At 43.5% G+C, this 18,287-nt stretch overlaps 3 protein-coding genes across 4 annotated transcripts; 2 read left to right on the forward strand and 1 right to left on the reverse strand.

The window, feature by feature from the left end:
- The first annotated feature begins 1,451 nt into the window (after positions 1-1,451).
- On the forward strand, positions 1,452-10,392 carry LOC128874032 (alkaline phosphatase 4). Its single transcript, XM_054118268.1, has 8 exons — positions 1,452-1,881; positions 4,246-4,349; positions 5,843-6,063; positions 6,446-6,638; positions 8,018-8,184; positions 8,366-8,677; positions 9,048-9,477; positions 9,583-10,392. Exons 2-8 carry the CDS (start codon positions 4,265-4,267, stop codon positions 9,795-9,797), a joined length of 1,623 nt encoding a protein of 540 aa, XP_053974243.1. The 5' UTR covers positions 1,452-1,881; positions 4,246-4,264; the 3' UTR covers positions 9,798-10,392.
- A 385-nt stretch (positions 10,393-10,777) lies between these two features.
- Positions 10,778-13,223, reverse strand: LOC128874033 (uncharacterized). Of its 2 annotated transcripts, none has more exons than XM_054118271.1 (3): positions 12,987-13,223; positions 12,230-12,840; positions 10,778-12,054 (listed from the first exon to the last, which is right to left on the reverse strand). In XM_054118271.1, exons 2-3 carry the CDS (start codon positions 12,745-12,747, stop codon positions 11,007-11,009), a joined length of 1,566 nt encoding a protein of 521 aa, XP_053974246.1. In that variant the 5' UTR covers positions 12,748-12,840; positions 12,987-13,223; the 3' UTR covers positions 10,778-11,006. The 2 variants fall into 2 exon arrangements, with proteins under 2 accessions (XP_053974246.1, XP_053974245.1); XM_054118270.1 differs by having other exon boundaries at positions 12,230-12,893.
- Positions 13,224-14,161: 938 nt separating this feature from the next.
- On the forward strand, positions 14,162-17,963 carry LOC128874034 (solute carrier family 41 member 1-like). Its single transcript, XM_054118272.1, has 6 exons — positions 14,162-15,726; positions 15,808-16,279; positions 16,352-16,499; positions 16,578-16,780; positions 16,861-17,009; positions 17,079-17,963. The coding sequence occupies exons 1-6, from the start codon at positions 15,334-15,336 to the stop codon at positions 17,262-17,264; spliced, it is 1,551 nt and encodes a 516-aa protein (XP_053974247.1). The 5' UTR covers positions 14,162-15,333; the 3' UTR covers positions 17,265-17,963.
- The last annotated feature ends 324 nt before the right edge of the window (positions 17,964-18,287 follow it).

Here is an 18,287-nt window from a genome sequence, read left to right on the forward strand (position 1 = left end):
CAACAGAGGAAACGACGGGAGGCTCATCCATATTCTCGAAAATTAGACGGTGGAAAATTATTTTATTTTTATTTCTTGAAAGCTTCCAAATGAAATGCGAAAGGTGGCGACGTCTGATACGGTCGACCACCTGATGCGGTCTTCATTAATAATTTAGGACGTTGTTTTAGGTACATTCACACCGGATGTTGTGGTTCTTGAATACCAGACCCTGGAGAGTTAATAGAATCAACCGCGATGGAATATGTTGGACTGTGTAGTGTTCATCGAACTCCTGGACTGGAGTTAATTCAAAATTCATATTTTTTTATGTGCCTGACTTCAAAGTTACAGCAGAGGAAACCTTTCAGAGATCTCGTTACCATATATAGCGCTTCAAAGAAGCAAATTGCCCGAGGAAACGTCGATTGTATGCCACGGCAATCCACCTGTCGACCAAATCCATCGGAACGCTAATCATAGTTCGACGACCGCGGAAAGGGGCGAATCCTTGAAGAGGAAGCTTTCGCGAATGGGTAGTAAAGGTGCGAGTATACAAAACACTTTTTTGAAATGCCCCCAAAAAATGATGTCAACTGATTCCTCAGCTCGGTGAGAGATTTACTTATCGCAGCGAATAACTCCCCAAGGCGCGGGCTTCCGGGAGTACATCCCAGGGGGCTCGGCTGAAAGTCCTGTAAAAATCGACCCTCGGGTTACGCACTGTAACATTCATACGACAGACGGATGTCGAGTAGGGTTGTTAACCGTAACCTCCTTCGAGGGCACACGTTCGTACTTCAGGTTAAAACAACTTTACTTTTCACTTATCGAACCTGTGCGTAATCTTTTTGAAATGATAATGGTCTAAAAAAGAAAATTAATATTTAACACTGTAACTCCCGGGGACAGTTCATATCTGGCATGAAAAGTTACAGCGATGCTTTCGTTAATAACCGAGTGATATTAAAGTTCGACGTAGGTTTGGTGGTTTCAGTGTTAACTCTCGATATCCACCTCATTCCGAGCAGCAGGTCTCCCTTATATAGAAGGTACACGATCCCCCATGCTAATTGAAATTACAAATTCCCAAACTATTCGCATGCTGCGCATGTCCGGCCCAGGTGACGAGAAAATCCGAATCTGGGTGGGAAGGAACAGGGGTGGCTTCGTGCAGAGAGGTGGGAAAGAGCGGCGGGTGTTGGGGAAAGGGGGGAGAAGGGTACCCGAGAATTCGCGGCTCGCAAGATGCTTCGGGATCCGCGTTCGGATTAATCTGTCGCGGACATAAGACATAATGTCACCGAGCCGCTCAATTACTCCTGGATTAACAGTGCACGAGGGGTTCCCCCTCTCCCCGTGCCGCTTCTCTCCTAGAGAATCCGTACTCTCAGTGTCCCTTGCACGCTCTCCACCTCGTGCACAATCTACCAGGGCCTTTGAAACGCTATATAAACTGACAAACTTCCTCGGTGGCGCTGTATTAGCGTTATTACGGCGCCGCGATCCGGTCGGGTAATAGCCGCCACGGTTAAAATCGAACCGAAGCGAGCTGATACGGTTTTTCGTACTCGCTCCACGGATCCCGTGTGTCACTTTGCGACCGTCGGCGATTCTCTCCACATCGGTTTCCATCGACTTTTCCCGCCGCTTCCGTCCGAATTCCCGCGAACACGAATCTCGCCCGAAACCGTGCGGGACCCGCGAACAGAAGACAAGTGAACACGGTCCGGTCGACGCAGACGCGTCCCTCCGTCGCTTATCTCACGGCTAATAGTCTTCTGCTTCCGCTTCTGCTACTTGTCGGAGAATGGTCCGGCGGGAGACACGTGCTTGACGACAGCGTGCAACACCGTCACAGATCCACGGCCAGATTACTCGCTACGGACGGAAGGTACTTAGGTAAGTAATTATTCTCAATAACACTAGAACCTGCCAGCCTCTGGATCGGTAGATCGTCGTAGGATATACGCTAGTCTCAGAGTTTGCCGAGTTTGATTCCGAGTAAGGGATGAAGATTCCTCTCGCTTCGAAGCAAAGAACGTTGAATCGTCTCTAGGGAAGAGGCTGGATAGTTGTTATATTCTGTGTTCGGAATGAATTGCGCCCAACTCTGGCCAGCACTGTTTGTGTCAGCTCGATTTTTTATTGTGGATTGTCACAGTGTGTAGTAAGACTACAGGTACCCTCCCGGTTCTACACCCTCGTCTTTGCACCCTGAAAGTCGACTCAAAGCGCGCAGCTTTTGTCGTGAAAATATTTTCGAGTAGGGTAGTCTTGAAATACATCTGTAATTTCAATTCTGTCAATCCCATAATTATTCGTACCCCTACGCCCATTGAAGAAATCTATCCGAATTAAATGAGATTCGATGTTTCCAAATAAATATTTCATCATATTTAAGTTATTTGTCTAACTTTATCGAAGAAATTTGTCTTTCTTCACAAAAACACAAAAGGTACGAAAACTTCTGAGACCGACTGTATACACCAATGAATCGTTCGCCGTTTCCTCAAAATGTGACCCCAAAAGTTCACACGCATCAGCAATATTAAGATCGAGGTCTCATCTTATTTCGCAACTCGGCAACTTTTCGATCGTGTGTTTCACTGGCTCCTTCGTATCGCTTATTTTATTGGTGCCATAACGAGCGTAAAAAAAAAAAGAGAAGATTAAAGCAGACATATTCTACTTCTCAACGCTTTAATAGACATCGCGAGACGTACATCAAGTCCGAACGTTTCCGGTGATCTTTGCGAGCGTCTCGAGAAACGGTTAAAAATTGTTGAAACTCGCACGACCATTATTTGGACACGAGGTAGAAATGATTAATGTAATTTTCTACCAATTATACTTACGTAAAGAGCAATAATGGATAGGCAGGTGTTCGCTATAACAATATCGAAATAACTTTTACGAACGTCCGTCATGCAGATGATGGTAAATTGGCTCTGCGTTACGTCAAATTTCGTACTCCTGAGTTGATAGCAATTATACTGTTGTCGCCTACGTTGGAAATTGCGAGACTCGTGTTTCTAAAATTATTTCCCGTAATGAATCTATGCTCGGAAAGTCTATAAGAAGAAACTTAACTAAATTCAACCAAACGTGTCCTTTTATAACTAGCGATACAAGAAATTGGAGCAGGAAGAAATGGGAAATGGGAAATATATTTAAAAAAATTTGTCTCTATTTATTAAAAATTACCCAATGCTTTCAGCTTCCAAAATCGTTCTATATACCGAGTGACCTCTTCCAAATTATCTTGAAATGCGAAACACACGTGAAACACACTCATCCGTGAAAATTTTCTCTGTGCCCCCTCTCATCATGGCTCGTAGCTCTGGAAGGAACGAAAAGGTGGGGCGATGTACCGTTTGCAGCTGTAGCACTTTGTGACTTCCATAATGAAATTCGGGTGGGCCCAAACAGTTGCCGGGCAGTGGACATACGCGTATCATGCACGTTATCGTTTTCGTTGGCTCTTCAACTGACCCGAATAAGCTCCCCTTTGCAATGGCTGCAACGCGTTCCCTTCTCGTTCGTCCGTCCCGTCGCTACGGTACGTCTCCCTTTCTGCGAACGTGTTCCACGCGCACGAACACTGAAAGCGAGGACGGTCGTGTACTCGTCGTCGAAAGGACACTTCCGAACCTTCGTTTAGGCCCCCATTAGCCAATCAACGAACGTACGAATCAAAGAAAATATAAATAGTAACCAAAGTGGCTGGTCACCGACACCTTACAATGGGGGTTATTAGGTGTCTAACCTCTGATAATAACAACTCCGTCGCGTTGTCAACCTAACCGAGTGGAACGACATTTTTTTTGCGGTTGAAAACCGTTCTAGTTTCGTTTCGCTGTGATCAAACGGAAACAATAAATTTCGAACTGTTCGAAGGATAAAATCAAAGGATCAAGGATAAAGAATTAAACGAGGACTTTTCCAATTTCAGCTTTGGATTTACTGTTGCGTTTGATCGCAGATCGCTTCTCAGCTTTTTTCGATGTAATGTTCGATCTTTGATCGACGACCTGTAAGCCTTTTCATTTTGCCTCTTCGAGCCTCTTTCAATCTCTACGATAATATCTCGAGACCAGAGACGAGTGAAATTCTTATCTGAACGGAAATCCCGAAGCACGATTGGAAGATAAATTCGATAAGGTTGCAGGAATAAAATTTAGAACAAAATCGCACGAGTTACAATTTTGAGGAAAATGGTAGGAGGTGGCGAATTCTCTTTAATTTCTCCTTCTACTTTTCCAGGACCACAGACTCGATAAGCATGAAGCACCTGATCCTACTGGCTTGCACCCTCCTGGGATTTCTCGGGTCCAACGCTCTTCCTCGGGACTCGAAAGTATACGAAGGTTTGTTGCCTCGATGGTCAAAGCGATTAAAAATTTGCCACAACTCGCGTCGCTTGTTTTCACGTCGCGACGAATCATCGATCATCCGTGTAATTGTCTCGCGAAGTGCTTTGATCCATAGTTTGATCACCTGGGAGATTACGACTAAGAAGAATGCCGGTTCTATTGCGTCTAAGGTGTGTTGAATGCCTGTGCAATAACTTCGAGTTCATTGCACACGCACGCAACCAATGTCATGCATCTAATTAGTCTGACCATGATAATTTTGCACGCCCTAACGAGCTGTTATTTAAGTTTCGAAGCTTCGCTCTAGTCTTCCTCGAAACCTGCAAGTCTTACGGTGATACTTGTCAATTTCTATTTTTGTAATTTTATCTTATTAACAATTTTTACTGTTCTTAATAATAGAACTCGATCGTAACGAGGATAGAAAAATTATGATAAGAATCGGATCGGGGCCTGATTAGCCGTGACTCGATCGACTCGTGAAATCGAGGCTAAGCGATACCAAAAGAAAATTCTCTAATTGGAATACGTTTCTGCAGTTCGAAAACGTCGGCGTACTCTCAACCGTGAAATTGAATCTTCACCGTGAGCTGCAAAGCGCGTGGTCTCGCCTTGACATTGTTTGCCCGGCATTTTGATGATCGTTTTACGCTTTGCAAAACGCGACCCAAGATCCATCCGAGATAGAAATTCGAAGTAAAAGTCTTATCTAGATATAAATTCAAATGGAAAATAAAACAAGTTTTCACGAGTTACTGATAAAAAATGCACCAGGTATACGTATAAGCTTCTCTGCCCTTTGGGAGCAACTTTATACAAACTCTGCTTCTTAGTAAGGTATATAATTAATTTAACACGTACGCTTCCCTCCTGGTCCTGATCAATTCAGCAGTGGAAAGGTCAAAAGATGTTCTTTTAATGGAAACAGAGGCTTTCTGTAATAATTTGAAGCCTTACCAAAGAGACCTTCGATTCTGGATTGATAATATATTTAATCATAAAAAAACAAAAATTCGTTTGGTCACCCGACACGTAAAAAGGCAACCTGTTTATCGATGCGTCGTTCAAACGGGTCCCATACGCGGTCATAAATATTTCAGAAATGGAAAAATCTCCTTCGCTTTGCATCAGCGTCGGTTTTATGCAAAGTAATGCATTTTTTGTAACGTTTCTAAATTTCAAATTATTGCGCGGGTCGCCTCGTGAATATTCATTTTCGCTAAGTCTTTATCCTCGACCGGTTTTTTATGCGTCATTAAGCTTCGACAAATCGATTCTTCCGCCTACCGACGCAAACTCGTTCGAGCTTTACTTTATATATATACCGCTAATAATTCATATTAAAAAACCTTTGACAAGATTCTCAAGGTCGCAGAAAATAAAGAAACGAGAATGGAAGGTTTTTAAAAGGATCTCGAGATTTTTCAATTGCGATCGTTAGTAGCTAGCATGATTCCTCGAACGAAACATTTTCATTTTTTTCACAGAGATGTCCTTCTGGCTGAAGTCCGGACAAGACAATATTCGGAAGAATCTCGGTTATCGGAACATCGAGAGCCGAGCAAAGAACATAATTGTATTCATCGGTGACGGTATGGGCATATCTACGATCACGGCCGGACGTATATTCAAAGGTCAGATGATGGGTACGACTGGCGAAGAATATCAACTGGCTTTCGAGAAGTTCCCCAACACTGGTTTCGCCAAGGTACGTTACTCTGGATTTGTCACCTGAGTTTTCCAACCTCTTGATACCCTCATCCCCAAGTTTGCTATCTTCTTCGTATCATTGTACTTCTCTATAAATTTTGAAATCTATTCGTCCCATTCAAGTAAGCCTTTGCACCTCACAAAAGTGGCGTACGGTGGTTCTAAGAAGTGGTTGGAGATGATCACGCGGAGTGTATACGATAGATCAATTTACACACGATTCGTGATAGCAAGCTTGCCATCTTCTTCGTGCCATTACACATCTCTGTAAATTCTATAAAATCTTTGCATCCTCATCCCCACCTTACAAAAGATCCATCGAGCCAGAAAAGTTTTGCAAAGCTGTTGCCCCCTTTCACCTTCACCTCCTCGATTTGCAGACGTACAACACAGACAAACAAGTACCTGATTCGGCGGGAACAGCCACGGCGATCTTCTCCGGCGTCAAGTGCCGTTACAGAGTGATCGGATTCGATAACAGAGCATCGTATAATCGCTGCGACAAAAACATCAACGACAACAGCAAAGTGTCAACGATCGCTGATTGGGCGCAAAACACTGGACTGGCCACAGGTAAGTCTTTCCTCCTTCGTCGCCTTTTCCGTCTCGTCAATCGTTCAACCGTGTACCGTGACGAATCGTTCAAACAGAAAAACGGGAAAAATGCGAAAAATCGTTGCCAGCCCGAACGATAAACGCGGCCTCGATTGCGAATGTTCCTAATGAAAAAGGAAACAAAACGCGAGTTTTTCGATTTACACACTTTTATCCGCGCGCAAACGTTAGGGAAGTAAAAGGTAAATATAGTGGGAGCGAGTAAAAGACAAATTCCGCGAAACTTTGCATCGATTGCAGACCGTGTGTAAAGACTATACCGGGTATAGGAAAAGCAGGCTACTTAAGATATCCGCTCGAAACTTGGCGGCGTCATTGGTGCATTTCTTATTAGGTTACGTAAATTTTTTCACAGAAAAACATATAATAGTTTTAGAGGCACAGGCTGCTTGCGCAACCGGTCTAAGAGAGAAGTGCCTTCACGGTTGACATGATTTCACATGATCGAGCGCGTTACCGATCTGTGCGAGTGCGACCGTGACTCGAACTTTGAGGAAAGAAAAATCTAAAGAAAATGTAAAAAACAATTCAAGAAACAACGTTGGTTCCCGCGTGTATTTAAAACGGTGGTTCGGAACATCTACTCAAGATTCGAAACACGATTTAGATCGATGTGGTAACGTTACAGGCTAAAGGGATTATCGTCGGGGAAAAGAATAAATAGCGGAGTTCCCGAGTGTGATCGCGGACGGGCACACAACCGAACGAGCGATGCGCATAGATAAAATAGGTGTGTGACCGCGCGCACGCGTGACCTGCTGTCAACGACGAACCACTCACGGTCAGCTACCGGTGTTTAAACGTTAAACATCAGTATCGAATAGACCTTGTCGAAACGAGCGCGAAAACGACACGCCGGAGGAGGTCACGCGTCGACCTTCCGCTTTATCTGGCGCGTAACGCTCGACGTTCGCGCCCGGATGGGCAACGTTCTTATCCGAATGAAAATTTCGAAAATTGTTTTCAAATACAGAGGACAAGATGGGCCACCTTTGATCCGCCGATTAAAAATTATAACTCGAATTACAACAATAAAACGATTGATTCATAGCTGAACCTTGCCTCTCTGGCGCGCGTAAAAATTGAAACGGGTACTTATCAATTTCAACTGAAATTATACTTCACGGATTGAACTGGTAGATCGATATATCGTCATCTGTCATTTCGATAAAAACGTGCTTATCTCTGCGACCACGGAATCGCGATCGACGATTTCCGCGTCGCCAAGATCGATCAGAAGACGCGACAAATTTGTTCTTTTCTTATTTGAACAATTTCATCGAATCTGTGCTAAACGAGAGGATAGATATTGACGAGATTCAATTGGTCGAACTTAGGATTCGTGACGACAACCCGAATCACGCATGCGACGCCAGCTGCACTCTACGCTCATACCAATAATCGCGACTGGGAGTGCGATACCTCGATACCGAAACAATACAAAGGCTGTGTGAAGGACATCGCCAGTCAGCTGATCGAAAATGCACCTGGAAAACACCTTCAGGTGAATATTTTTCAGTAATTCAGTAATTATATTATTCGTTCTTTATTTACACCTCGCACAACTCCGTATTCTTCTCCGTTTCCCCTTCTCTTTTTTTTTTTCTGGTCGAAGCTCGCACTGTTAATTCTTGTTCCAATATTTACCCGTCGTTAATAATTTTACGACCGTGCAATTTATTCAGGTGATGATGGGTGGCGGTGCTCAACACATGGGTCTACCGATGGAACCGATAGATTCCGGCACGTGCGTCAGAGGCGACGGGCAAAACTTGGCGAAGGTGTGGGAGGACAACAACCCTGAAGGAAAGCTGGTGACCACTCACGATCAACTGATGTCCCTCGATATCGCCAACACGTCCAAGATCCTCGGGGTTTTCGCAGCCAGTCATCTTCCTTATCACGCTGTGAAGACGCCGGAAACACCGAGCTTGACGAACATGACCTCGCAAGCCATCAAGCTGCTTCAAAAGAACAAAGACGGTTTCTTTCTGATGGTGAGTATGGCCCGACACTTGTGTCGACGAAAAATCGACAATGACGAAGCAATATCGTGTCACGGAATATCTAATCTTTTCAAAACTCGCGAGCGGTATGTCTTAGCTACGGGGGTAATAAATCGCCGAAGTACAAGTCACGCTTCGTTCTCCACGAAGGTTCCCTTTAGTTTTACTTGAACTTGCTACGGAGGAATCTTCCATGGAATCGTACAGTCTTGAATGAAAAAGCAAAAACACGAACATTGATCGAAAAAAAGTACATTTGAAAAAATGATCACTCGAACTCGAAGCATTTCGCATGTAGCAACCTAATATTTAGAAATACTTATGCCGCAACGTAACAACGATCTCGGCCTATCGCTTGCAGGTCGAGGGTGGCAAGATAGACATAGCCCATCACCACAACTACGTGAAATTAGCGTTGCGAGAGGTGTCGGAGCTCGAGGACGCGATAATCGCAGCCTTGAGGCTGGTCAAGATCGAGGAAACGCTGATAATCGTGACCGCCGATCATTCGCACGCGTTCACCATCAACGGTTATCCGGTCAGAGGAAACGATATCCTCGGTTTCGCCAACGACAGTGAGAAGCCAGATATAAAACCCTACGAGACGCTCAGTTACGCCAACGGTCCAGGCTTCTATCATCACAGACGAAACGATAGCAACAACGTCAACGAAACCTGGATAGCCGTCGAGGAGGACCCGACCCGCGACGAGCCGTTCTATATGAGCATGGCTGGCAAATACATGAAGGATGAAACCCATGGAGGCGAGGACGTCGGAGTCTATGCGATAGGTAAGCTCTCTGCTCTATGAATCTTTATAGACGTGCGTAACCTGCTTCCCATTCGTTCTCCTATTACTCGAGTAAGACAAACACAACAAACAATTTTGTTTTCAGGTCCTTACTCCCATCTGATACGTGGCACCTTCGAACAAAATTACATCGCCCACGTCGTGGCGTACGCGGCCTGCTTCAAGAACTGGCCATCTCACTGCGACAACGCGTACAATCGATACTACTACGAACTGAGCAACTCTGTAGATCCAACTACGAGTTCGCCGTTTCTGCTCCTCGCGTCGGTCGCGGCTCTCCTAATCGCCGCCAAATTTTAATCGTCGATTCTACCTCTCGCGCGGCACAACACCAGTATTCTCCCAGAGATGGTCAAAATCCTTAGGATTGGATAAATTGTATAGTTTGTACGCAAAAGCTACTCTTATCCGTTCGTTAGTAATTAGTCTGGACTGAGTCGTCTCTCACGCGATTCGAGTTTTGCCCATCTCTGTTTTCTGCCATTTATCTTTCCTCTTCTACTTTGATTGTTCTTCGTTCGCGACTTTTTCACCCAGGGCTACTTCTCGTTCAGCGTCATCGAATCAAACCCATTCGTCTCTCTTCGTGTCATCTTCTTCCCTGGTCCGTCGCGTACTTTTAATTTACCCGAACGTAAGCTATACCGATGCAACGTTAAAGTGTTCCGCTGTAAATAATTCGCGCGATTCGTCGTAGTAGGTACTACGCTGCTATATATACACTACACACACATATATACAATATATTTATATCTGTATACATACAAATATACAAAGCGAAACGCGCATGTGCGCGCACAGTACAAGAATGGACGACTAGACGATAGAAAAAGAAATGCTGAAGAAGATCACGCAAGGTCGCTCGGTTAAATATATTTTCACCTGTGATATTCAACTCTGCTGGTAAGCGTTTATTTGAAAACCAAATTTCGCGGAACGACCGGCGTCGGACGTCGAATAGCATAGCGATGCGCACAGACCGCGAGCTTGCATCTCCTGCTCACCAAAGAGATTTTCACACGGCGACAAGTACGCGTATGCGTGTATGTATGCGTGTATGTACATATAGACGGCACTGTGTGCTGTTTACAATTAGACTTCCTAATTAGAATTAAAGTAGACTGACTAATTCCATGGTACATACCGCGTATGCTTTTCATCGGCCTCGAAGTTAGTATGTATTCCTAGAGGAACAAACACGGCAACTTTGCGAAGTTAACGAAATACAGTAAGTCTTGTATTTAGCGTTTCATCTGTTTGAAAGATTCATCAACCTTTCTTCTTATTCCTTGTTTCTTGTCTCTCCTCGTTAAAACAGACATTCGCGGAATTATATTGTATTTTGTTAATCTCGCAAAGACCATGATACGTTTCGTTAGCAAAGAAATTTTAGGTTCAAGGTAAAAAAAAAAAGAAGAATAGCAATAACCCTACGACGAACTTACGTCGAAGTGAAAAAGGCACCGAGGCAACGAGGGAAAAATTCAGGTAATTCTTATCGTAAAACGCCTACTGCGCGTTCGTTTTCCCCTTAACAACGGTGATGTAATAATTCTTATAAATAAGAGGATTCGTGTCGTCGCTGACAAAGTTGCGATCCGGTTTAATCGAGGCAAACGGATTCCGTCGCGGCTCCAATAGAACGTCGACGTCGCTCACTGAATTTATCCGCGCCATTTCCCAGACCATTTCGTCCGCTGTGTAAGACGTGATAACAATAGGAGATAAAGTTTTACAAAATTCTCGTATCGTTTCCGGCCAAGTGTCCTCCCCAGCGAACCCTGTGCTACGATAGAGGCCCGCGTTGAACGCGCAGATTAGATCAGGCTTGGAAACGCGTTCGCTGCGAACGAGCTCGTGATAGAGTCGCTCCGGTTGAAACGAAACGTCGACGGATCGGTTGGTAGCTCTGCACTCGGTGCAACGTTTCACTTTGGATAGAAGCTTGGCTGGGACGCCGTTTGGTAACCGTAACTCTGGTCCTACGAGCAACACGCGGAGCGTCTTCAGATTGGGTAGAAAATGAAGGAACAATTTTTCCCAAACGTGCAAATTTACCCCCTCGAATTGAAATTCCGCCCCTACCACGTGTACTGTCCAAACGGTCGCGCTACTCCACTCGGGACAGGCAATTTGCATGGAATAAAGGGTCGTTAACGGTATCGTACCTAAATGGGACAGGATGGAGTACGTGTAGCTGTCCATTTCACGGTAATACGAACAATTTCCATAAATTCCGTGCATCAGCTCGTCGAAACCTAGCCCCGATAAAGCGAGAGGGGATGATTGTCGCGCATTAGGAATTCTAGGATCGACGCAGCCATGTCTGTGCTGGAGGACCAAGCATCTACGAAGCACTTGGAATTCCTTGCACCATTTCCCGTGCTCGTCGGGGTGATGGTTGCAAAGTGTTTCCATCGAGCAGCGAGAACAGCAAATCGGGTCCTCTTGAAAACGGCGACAGACTCGACAGACCATGGGATACAGGACGATCTCCTTCTCCCAAAGTTTCAACGGGCGGCCGATCTCGGACTCGAGGATCGCGAGGAGCTGCATCCTTGAAATTAGAACTGCGTTAACGTTTCGAACACCTTTAGGCAGGAGAATAGGACGAACGTGAGAGAAAATAAAAATGGTCTTCGGGACGACGAGAAATCAGTTCGTCAGAGAAAGTGGTACTTTCATTTTTATTTTCTCTGAAACTTAGGCAACGTAGAAAATCGATCGACAACCTGTAAACTCTGTACTGTTCCGCGTCGAGTAACTCGTCCGATTCCCCAGTTAGCATCGTCGCGATGGAGAAACGAATCTTTGATAAACCAGCGCACAAATCGCTATGCTCCTGCTGTCCCTGCGTTCGATGGTTCGGCGAACAGTAGGACACCATTCGACAATCGTCGCAAAATATTTTCGACTTCTCTAGACAAACAGCGCAGAGGCTAGCCACGTAGACGAATCGAGGTCTGACGTTCAACTCGATGGTCTCTGCATCCTCGTCGCTCTCGTCTGATAAATCCTCGGATTGTTCGACCAGAGGATACATTAGTCTCGAGTGGACATCGATGAGAACATCTGTTACTTGATTTTTCGGACACGTGTCTGACTTGCAAGTCTCATCGATCGCAGTGGACTTCTCTTCCTCCTTCGGAGGAAAGCTGGGTGTCGACGGTGCATTGCTGCATTTGTCTTTTGATACCTTTGGACAGTGATGTGCAGTAGCCCTTTTGCCTCGAGCCTTTTTGCGACCCATTCTGTGGTGATCTAAAGTTAACTCAATGAACGAGACCTTACACAGGCTTCCTGTTCTTCCTCTGTCTTTTATAGGTGCTTACGGTCTCAATCTCTAGAGTAATTTATTCAAAATTTACTGACAAAGACATCTTCAAGTATTTGATTCTAGACAAAGCAAAGCAGAAATATAGATGACGAGAGTAGACTCTTTTATTTTGCTAAATTGTCGAACAAAGCGAAAATATACGACAGACTGACCTTGCTCTATTATTGCAGATTTCGATAACATGGAAACACCGAAGAGATCGATCGGTGCTCGTCCCAAAGGTGTTGGAAAAAGAAAAATTGCCCGAGCTTGACGCGGTACGTAGCCAAAACACGACGGGATTGTGGAAAACGGAGAAACGCAGCACTATGAAACACCGATACCCGTCAAAATCTCGGAACGCATTGTCGAGTGCAAGCTTGTTCGCGGGCACCATGCCCATTGCCCGGACGAAGGTATTTCAAGCTACGCGTTTCGGGTGATGCCCCTTGCTAGCCACTAAAACAAGTCTAAATCGATTAGACCTCGTTCGTGGTGAGATGAATTTAGTTACACCAATTCGTTCTCTGTTCCTTCAATCTCCTATTGTATCTTTCATCGACACTAAAGGTACTCGATATCATGGTTCAAAAACGACACAACATTTTGTATATACCTTAGACATTTTTAGGAATTAATAGTCATTTTTCAACAACCTTTAAAATTCTCATTTAGATGACATAATTCCGAGTATCGAATAAAAGGTAAACAGCCTTTCGTCTCTTAACAGACATTCTTCCATTTTATTTCACAAAAGTTACGGTCTAAATTAATTCTGCACTTTTGTAAAATAAACTTACGATTTGATTCTAAAGAAAAATCGTACTACTTTTAATTTTCGATAAAAGTTATGTTCGAATTAAATTCTGCTCACTTCTGTGGGCGTTCTTCATAAAGTTTTTAAATTACGTTTTCGCTTGTAACGAACAGCGAGTTTTGAGCGATTTGCTGAATCGATCGCGGTGCTGAATGTTTTCCAAAGCTCTCGCGGCATTGTGCTTCAAATATTTACCATAATCGAATGATAAAGAGGTATGTGCCCGTCAGCTGCTTTGATCGCGATCATTAATGGCAAGTGTACGGATCGACGAGTGTTATCGGGTTGCGGTGGCGGCACCAGCTGACTACATACGACCATACTAATCTGTCTCGGTTTGATCAACGTACTGCATGCATAGTATGCTGATACTACTTATGTAAGGCTGCCTTTAAGAGATTAATCGTTCCTTGTATCTCGCACCGCTTTGAACAAATTTTTGCAACGTAATCATTTAATAACCGAAAACGCCTCCACGTGGTCGAAAGGTGAACAGACATGGGAACGTGTCGCCGTATACTGGAGGTAGGTTGTGCAGTTTTGAGGTTATGTTGTCCGTGTTTATATAGACATAGTAGTGCTTTCTCGGTACGATACTTTCTCGTCGGATCGCCTAAAATCTATTCGTGAAACGGTATTAATCGATGTGACTCGTTAACGAATGTTCCATGAAAAACAAGAAATATTAAGTCACGTAAGTACACAGCGATTTATCAATGCTTTTCTGCTGTAAGCGCGGACGTGCTTAACCTGCAACGTGCACCTTGACAGAATTTTCATCAAAACGATATTATTTATGTAGTGAAAGCGAATAAGCGTAGAACGTGACGTAAATGTTGATCTTTTGAACATTGTTGTTCATCCTGCTTCCTTTTGAGGCATTCGATGATGTCTCCTAGAAGACGTCAACAATATACTTGGTGTAGAAATTCATTCTGTGTCTTTGAAAACAAATTTACCATTTATTTATCAAGGAAAACCATAGAATTTTTAATTTACCATCAGTTACATATTCCAAAAGAGCAGATATAGTCGTAAAAACAAAATATCGAAGCTATACGTATGTTTCGTTATTACGGTTGATACTTTATCGTGACAAAATCGTGAGTAAATATTTCTGTTTAAATTACAGTCATAAATGATATACGTAATTAATTTATACATGTTTATAACTACCTCGTATCGCGATTTTTCATGAATTTCAATCCACCTCGGATATGATCGCGATCAAATATATCCATACTCGATCGTTAAAAAGGGAGCTGATGTATCGATGCATGCCTAATTTCGTCGATCACGCAAAAATTAGTTACCGACACAGACGTTTCCAAAATACGAGCACGATGCTCGTGCGAGCACACCTGGGAACAAAAAGCATGTTTTTTACGTGTACGACAATTAGCGATATAAAAGAAACAAGTTGTTAGAAGAAAAGGTGAATTCTCTACTCATAACGTAATCCAACTCGATTGTTCTTTAGTTCAATGTACGATGAAGAGGAAACAAAGGGTGAATCGAAAGTGAAGAAGATAGAATGGTGCGTGGTTGAGTTCAAACTAGTTACCGATCACGTTTAAAGTTGTTCCAGCAGACGATAACATTACCGATCGCGGTGGTTTTCCTTCAAGTTCAAACGAATTACTACGAACCCACTAGAATCCTTTACAGTTGATTCTATTTTTTTTACAAGTAATTTCGCGAGAATGAGAAATGCTAATATAAAGTCAAAGGCGTGTAAAAAGAACTTACCAAAAATTCGGCACAGAAAAACAGAAAAGAAATTTTACGGGAGTAAAATGGTGGAATTAGGCAGTGATAAATCGCTCGGATCGACCATCACCGATGCTTCCATGGAATCGGAGATGGAATCCGAGGAAGAAACTGAGAGCGACGATGAACATGCACGTCGACTTATACCAATGCCAATCATTCGTCAATCCGTTAACAACGATACAAAGAAATCCCTCGATCGAAAGAATCAAGCCAAACAGATAGAAGACGAGAACGTTTGGTCTATATCGATACAAATGTTCGTGCCTTTTCTGTTAGCCGGTTTTGGTATGGTTGCCGCCAGTTTGTTATTGGATGTCGTACAGGTACGTGCAAATATCGAATTTCATGATAATAGCCAATTAATCGAAATATAAATATTTTAAATGATCTACTTTTTGTTACAGCACTGGATTGTGTACGAAAAGGTATCAGAAGTATACATATTAGTACCAGCTTTGCTCGGTCTGAAAGGTAACTTAGAAATGACATTGGCCTCTCGACTTTCAACTCATGCCAATCTTGGACATATGGATACGAGGAAGCAGAAATGGACTTTAATTGTCGGGAATCTAGCTTTGATTCAATGTCAAGCTACTGTAGTAGGCCTACTGGCTTCCATTGCTGCTGTGATACTTGGTTGGATTCCAGAAGCACGGTTTGATATTCACCATGCGCTTTTGTTATGCTCCAGTGCCTTAGTGACAGCATTCGTAGCCAGTTTTTTATTAGGTTTAGTGATGGTGACTGTTATACTATTATCTAAGCGGATGAAGATTAATCCAGATAACGTAGCCACACCGATTGCAGCTTCCCTAGGAGATTTAACAACTTTGGCCCTTCTTTCAGGGATTGCGTCTCTTCTCTATGGAGCTATAGGTAAACATGTACCCACAGATCATGTGAGTCAAACGTGGAACACTTATTTCTAGATCTGTGTTGTTGTTCCAGATTATGCCCCATGGATAGCTCCAACATGCATAGCGTTTCATATTATCGCTACGCCCGTTTGGGGTTACGTGGCAGCCAAAAATCCCTTTACAAAGGAAATATTGGATTACGGCTGGGCACCTGTAATATGTGCAATGTTGATTAGCAGGTTTTGTTATTTTTTTCATTGGGAGAATAGAATCCTACGGCGACATCAGTCGTATGAAAAAGTTTGAATTGATTTCAGTGTTGGTGGTTTGATACTAGACTATACGATATCGAATTACAAAGGCATTGCTGTATTTCAATTAGTGATAAATGGTGTTGGTGGTAACTTGGTCGCCGTTCAAGCCAGTAGAATATCAACATCGTTGCATAAAGATCGACGGTCTGGTGTTCAAGAAATACCAGTTGTTCGTTTCAGTCCGTTCTACGCATTTTGTGCCACAGGTACGTCAATCGAGGATCTACACTGTAAAACGTAAAATGCCTTGCTCTTCTGTTAAAGTATCGCTTCAAACGACTTATAGGTGGACATGCGAGGACTGCCAGAGTTCTGTTAGCAATGGTGATACCTGGTCATCTAATATTCGGTTATACGATCAGTTATCTTCAAGCGGGGCACACTTCTTTTACTCCCATATTTATTATCGTTTATTTGACTGCCGCTTTACTGCAGGTAAAGCCGCTTACTCGACCGATTGCGTCTCGAGGATAATGCGAATTCGCGTTTTTGTTTGATCGTTAGGTGATTTTGTTGTTGTACATCGCTCAATTGATGGTCGTTTGGATGTGGACGAAAGGAATGGATCCAGACAGTTCTGCGATACCATACCTGACTGCAGTAGGCGACCTCATAGGAACAGCGCTACTAGGAATCGCGTTCCACATACTTTACGCCATCGGGGATAAAGATTCGGATGTGGGAGACTGATCGCTCCTGGATCGTTATTTTCGTACACACGAAACTACCACCTGCACAGGAAAGAAGAAACGCAACGATGTTTACACGACGTTTTTCTATTTACCATTCATAAAAATTCGGAACATTTTCTAATTTTTAACATTTTTTTCTACTTGCCGAAAGTAAGACTGTATTTGTATAGGTGTTTTCAAAATTTTTTAACACTCTTTCCACGCATGTGGCGACTAAGATTGGTGGATCCTTTACCTTCACTGTATCACATTTTCCTCGATCTTCAACGCCATGTGATTCTCTGCTACATGCATCTCTATAATATGCAGTAGAGGGTTAAGGAAATCCTCGAAAGAACGATAGCTAGAACGAAAACGAAAATTCCAACGTCGTCTCAATTTCAACATTGCCAATCGATTACCGCGTAGAGGCTATATTTACGAGAATTATGCATATAGTCGTGTCGGGACTTGGCCTATGCATGCGAGTACACACACACGTGCGTGCGTAATGTAAAAATATATGTATAACGCGCGTGCACGTGTTTCACTAGCGAATACGTTTCATGTACGCGCAAAGTCGAATAGAACTTCGGATGCTCGTTTCTATCGAATCGCAATAATATAAACGAGTGCAGCGTACCTCAAGCTCAACGAAAACAAATATTTTTTGTTACCAAACACTGTACTTATCGGTCGAAATAAATTCGACTAGCAATACCTGGCTGTGTTTCTTTCATCTGGTATCGATTCGAAGGATCATCTTCGCGCGCTACTATATTTTTCTTAAAATGAAAATGCCAGTCACTCGAGTTTATTGGCGTTTTCATTGCAGGAAATAGAAAAATGATCATCCACAAGGTGGTGTAATACATGATATTATATATTGATTGTTTTAGCATCGAAGGTGACGCGCGCTAGAAGTCGGGCCAGGTCCCTGAAGATCGAGACGGACACCGTCACCGGCGTAGGTAGGTCAGACAGGCAGGCTGCTAGCTAGCCATCATAAACCGAGTTAAGCTCGGTTCGGCTCGATCTCTTG

Source organism: Hylaeus volcanicus, chromosome 3 (genome assembly GCF_026283585.1).
Source record: "Hylaeus volcanicus isolate JK05 chromosome 3, UHH_iyHylVolc1.0_haploid, whole genome shotgun sequence".
Classification (NCBI taxonomy): Eukaryota; Metazoa; Arthropoda; class Insecta; order Hymenoptera; family Colletidae; genus Hylaeus; species Hylaeus volcanicus.